General features: G+C 66.7%; 1 protein-coding gene across 1 annotated transcript; it reads left to right on the plus strand.

Moving 5' to 3' along the window:
- The first annotated feature begins 398 nt into the window (after positions 1–398).
- On the plus strand, positions 399–3,423 carry PRXL2B (peroxiredoxin like 2B). The gene is made up of 7 exons (XM_016144398.2): positions 399–545; positions 818–1,022; positions 1,597–1,648; positions 2,205–2,268; positions 2,361–2,436; positions 2,722–2,840; positions 3,265–3,423. The coding sequence occupies exons 1-7, from the start codon at positions 453–455 to the stop codon at positions 3,289–3,291; spliced, it is 636 nt and encodes a 211-aa protein (XP_015999884.2). The 5' UTR covers positions 399–452; the 3' UTR covers positions 3,292–3,423.
- The last annotated feature ends 1,155 nt before the right edge of the window (positions 3,424–4,578 follow it).

A 4,578-nucleotide genomic window follows, 5' to 3' on the forward strand; every position in this document is an offset into this window, starting at 1 on the left:
ACCAGGTGACAGGAAGCAGCGGAGGCGGGGAGTGGGAGTGGGCGTGGCCTAGGCGGAGAGGCGGAGCGCGGTCGGGGAGTGGCCTATGCGGGAAGGCGGGGCGCTCTCGGGGCGTGGCCTGTGCGGAGAGGCAGATGGCGGTCGGGGGCGTGGCCTATGCGGAAAGGCGGGTGGCGGTCGGGGGCGTGGCCTATGCGGAGAGGCGGATGGCGGTCGGGGGGCGTGGCCTGTGCGGAGAGGCGGATTGCGGCCGGGGGCGTGGCCTGTGCGGAGAGGCGGATTGCGGTCGGGGGGCGTGGCCTGTGCGGAGAGGCGGAGCGCGGTGGGTGCGAGGCCCGGATGGAATCAGAGGCGGGGTCCCCGGGGGAGGCCGCTGGGGCGGGGCAGGCGGCCGGGGCGAGCGGGCGGGGCGAGGTCTGGCCGGGAGCCGCGGAGCGCGGGCCGGCAGTGGGATGTGCACAGAGCCCGGCCGGGCGGCCACCATGAGTGCTGTCGACCTTGGCCGCGTGGGCGCGTGTGTCCTGAAGCACGCGGTGACCGGGGAGGTGAGGCCAGACGGGCACGGGAGGTGGGCGTGCCCCGGTACCCGCCCCGGAGCCCCGGCTACGGCATCCAGGTCCCGCTTGCGGGGGCGGGTCGTGGGAAGGTGGGTGGCGCTGGGCGGGCCTGGTGCCGGCCCCTAGGCGCCCGAGCGAGTTGGTGCCGGGGCTGGGGCAAGGCTTGGGGCGCGGGCGCCCACAGTCTTTGGGCGGTGATCCCTCCGCGCCCCTCACCCGTCCCCCCTGCCTGTCCTTGCCCCCCACCCCCCCACACACAGGCCGTGGAGCTCCGCAGCCTGTGGCAGGAGCAGGCGTGCGTGGTGGCCGGCCTGCGGCGCTTCGGCTGCATGGTGTGTCGCTGGATCGCCCAGGACCTCAGCAGCCTCAAGGGGCTCCTGGACCAGCATGGTGTGCGACTCGTGGGCGTGGGGCCGGAGGCCCTGGGACTGCAGGAGTTCCTGGACGGGGGCTACTTCGCCGGAGGTGCCTGGCTCCCGCCCCTCTCCCACGGAGCTGGCCCACAGCCCCCCTTAGCCCAATCCCACACCAGGCGTTTGCGGCCCCCCCTTGCCCACTCATCCCCCTGCCCCCTCCAGCTGCAGCCCCACCGCGTTCCCCTGCGGACGTCTCTCTCACTGCGGACAGTGTGGCGGGTCCCAGTGGTGATTCTGGCCTGAAATCAGGACCAAGGGTCTCTATGAATCAGCTGCAAATCCCCTTCCCCAACCCCGTTTGGTGTCTGTAGATGAGACCCTGAACTTTCCAGATGCCCCCTTGGCAGGAGTAGCTGGGACAAGAGCCCAGGCTGACTTGCCCACTGCTTCCCCCAGGACCCCTCCCCCAGGATGTGCCCCCCAGAGCCCTGAGCCCAATGGCAGAGTCCAGGCGAGTCCTGCTCCTCCCTTTCCACCTGTCTGTCACCTCTGGGCCTCAGCTCCTCTGACAGTGGTCACTCAGCCCTGCTCTGCACCTCCCTGCTGGGCGGGTGAGCTGGGCAGGAGGGTGAGCCAGGTGGTGGGTGGGCCTGGGGCACACACCTGCGGTCTCTGGTTTCTAGAGCTCTACCTGGATGACAGCAAGCAGTTCTACAAGGAGCTGGGCTTTAAGCGGTGAGGGGGACACGGGGGGCCGCTGCTGACTCTGCCTCCCCCTGCTGCCCTCTCCCTGGGCACGGGGGCCCTGGTGGCATGCACCACTTTGGCTGGCCCTCTACCAGGGTCTCTCTTGGGTGTTCTGTGTTATGGGCTATGGGTCAGGATTCTCACCATGGACCTACCCCCACAAGCTGCAGAGTGGGTTTGGAGCCTAGAGGGGTCACTGGGCCATCCCAGGTAAACGTGCCACAAGCTGGTTGCCCCTCCTGGTCCACGGTGCCGACTTACCCAGATCCCTGGGCTTACATAGCCCGCCGCCCTGACCACACACACTCCCAGCACCCTCTGCGGGGCCCCAGGCCTGCAGCCCTTGGCTGGGTGCCTCAAGGCTCCAGCAGCTGCTCCTGGCTGGGCGGGTGCTGGCCCGGCTGCCCTGTTCCCGCCCCATCCCCTGACACCCGTGAGACAAGGTGGAGCCTGCTTGTGGGAACTGGTCGCTGCTCCCGTGCGGACTGGGCACAGGTGCTGGGGCTCACCCTTCACCGAGGACACAGTCTGGTGTGTTTCGCAGGTACAACAGCCTGAGCATCCTGCCAGCCGCCCTGGGGAAGCCTGTGCGTGACGTGGCCGCCAAGGTTTGACAGCTGAGGTTCTGGGGGACTTGGGGTACCCAGTCTCATGAGGGGTTCCCTCTAAGGAGGCCCTGGGCTTGCACCCCTCCTTCCAGGCCAAGGCTGTCGGCATCCAGGGGAACCTGTCTGGAGACCTGCTGCAGAGCGGAGGGTTGCTGGTAGTTGCCAAAGGTGGGTTGGGGCTCGAGGGCTGTCGGGGGCCCGTGTCTCATCACATGGGGGTACCAGGGCCACAGCTTTGGATGGCCAGGTCTTGCTGAGCTTGGTGACCATGTCCTGACCCTCTTCCTTCCCCCGCTCTGGCTCGGCGGTCTGGTGGCGGCTCTTCCTCTGTGGTGTGGCCCAGCCCGGAGTGTCAGCTTAGCTCGCTCATTGTGACCAGGCAGGGTCATGGCTGGCCAGGCTGCCTCCCTCCTCCTGGCACAGAGTCACCCTGACAACGCCCCATTGCTGCAGGTGGTGACGAAGTGCTGCTACACTTCATCCAGAAGTCCCCAGGTGACTACGTCCCCCGGGAGAGCGTCCTGCAGGCCCTGGGCATCTCTGCGGAGGTTGTTGCCAGCAAGCCGCCTCCGGTGAGCCCCAGCCCCTGCAGGCACGGCCTGCTGAGAACCGCCTCACCCCCAGTTCCCTTGAGTTGAGCGCTTGGCAGGGTCAGAGGCTGAGCTGGACCCTGCAGGCTTCAGGTCACCCAGGGAGGTCAGTGCCGCCCCACCTTCCAGAGGAGAAGCAGGCTGAGACCAGTGAGGGCCAGGTGGCTGGATGGGCAGGCACAGCAGCCCCTATCCCCCGAGAGGACGGTGACTGCCCAGGGGCTGTCCTCTCCGCCTGGGGAGGGCTGAATTTGGGGTGACTGGAGGTGGCTTTAGGGAGGTCCCGGTGGCCTACCTCCTGTGTCCCAGCGGGAAGGGAGTGTCCAGCACATTCCTTCCTCTCCTTGGGCCACAGACCATTGGAGGGTGGGGAGTGTTTGGCCTGATGGGTTTCTGTCCCCCGCAGTGTGATGAGGAGGTGTGCTCTCGGTGAAGGCGCCTGCTGCCCTGGGACGCTGCGAGTTGGATGGGAAGAAGTGTCCCGGAGTCCCTGGGCCGGACATTGAACTCTGACCAGCAGCACTGAGCAGTAAACTGCCTTTCCGTTTCCGGCATTGTTTCTTCATCCGCGGGAGCCTGTGTCCTTCGCGCCAGGCGGGTAGTCACGGGTCCCTGCTGCCTGCCCCGAGGGCTCAATTTGCAGAGCTGAGGACAGGCTTAGGATGCTGGAGCAAGGGTGGGAAACTCCGGGCGTAGCCGGGAGCCCCGCCCGGAGGGGCCGGGTTTGCGCTTTTTTTTTCCATGGGAGCTGATTGGGCGTCTCGGGGTGGAGATGGTGCCTGTCGCACCACTGCGGTCTGGAGGACCATCAGAGACTTTGAGGGAAAGGGCTACTCTGCGACCTTCACCGATGTCAGAATCCTCATTTGCCCCTGCTGGGGGGCTGGGGGGTGGGGGTTGTCTTGGCCCAGCTGGTCCGTCCAAATCCTTTCGCACCTTCCCTGAGGGGTGCAGCAAGCGCCTGGGACGGAGCAGGCCTGAGCTGAAGTCCTGCCCCCACCCCACCCTGTCTGGGGCACTGATCCCAGTGGGTTCAGATGACCTACTCAGTACCCCTGGACCCCCGGTTTGGGCTTGATGGCCACAGTGGATTCAGTTCTCAGTGGCCATTTAAAAGCTCGGGGCAGGTGACAAAGCCCTGTATGGTTTAACCCCTCCACACTGGCTTCCAGTGCCACAAAACCCCAAATCCAGATTCAACCCTGCAGGTCTGACCTCGGCCCCTTCATGCCAGTAGCCCCTCCCCGCTTCTGGATGCGGGGTCCCAGAGGCTGGCATTTGGAGGCGCCCTGGTCATTGCTGTGCCCCCAACACAAAGACCCTGGTTGGGTGGGGCACGGTGTGTCAGGAAGGCCCCCTCCCCAGAGCGCTCTGCTGTGTCTCCACGTGGCCGCCGCCACCCCAAGGCCAGCAGCTGTCAGCGCAGAAGCAGTGGGTAGACAGAGCCAGCGCTCACCCTTCGGACACTGCCACTCGACGCCCACCCGGCCTCGTGGACAGACAAGACAGTGGACTTTGAAGCGTTTATCAGCTCAAGTTTGAAGCTCGTGAACATCTGACGAGGACGCGTTTTGGCGTGGGTGGAAGACAGCTACGCGTCTACGCGGCTGCGATGGGGTGGCGTGGACCCTTGTGGGCGGACATGGAGGGGGCGCCGGGCCGCGCTCACCCCGGGTGTCCGGGACGGCGGCTGCGTTGCAGGCCGGGCGCGGAGGCAGGG

The sequence above is a fragment of the Rousettus aegyptiacus genome, unplaced genomic scaffold (assembly GCF_014176215.1).
Source record: "Rousettus aegyptiacus isolate mRouAeg1 unplaced genomic scaffold, mRouAeg1.p scaffold_m13_p_1, whole genome shotgun sequence".
Taxonomy (NCBI): Eukaryota; Metazoa; Chordata; class Mammalia; order Chiroptera; family Pteropodidae; genus Rousettus; species Rousettus aegyptiacus.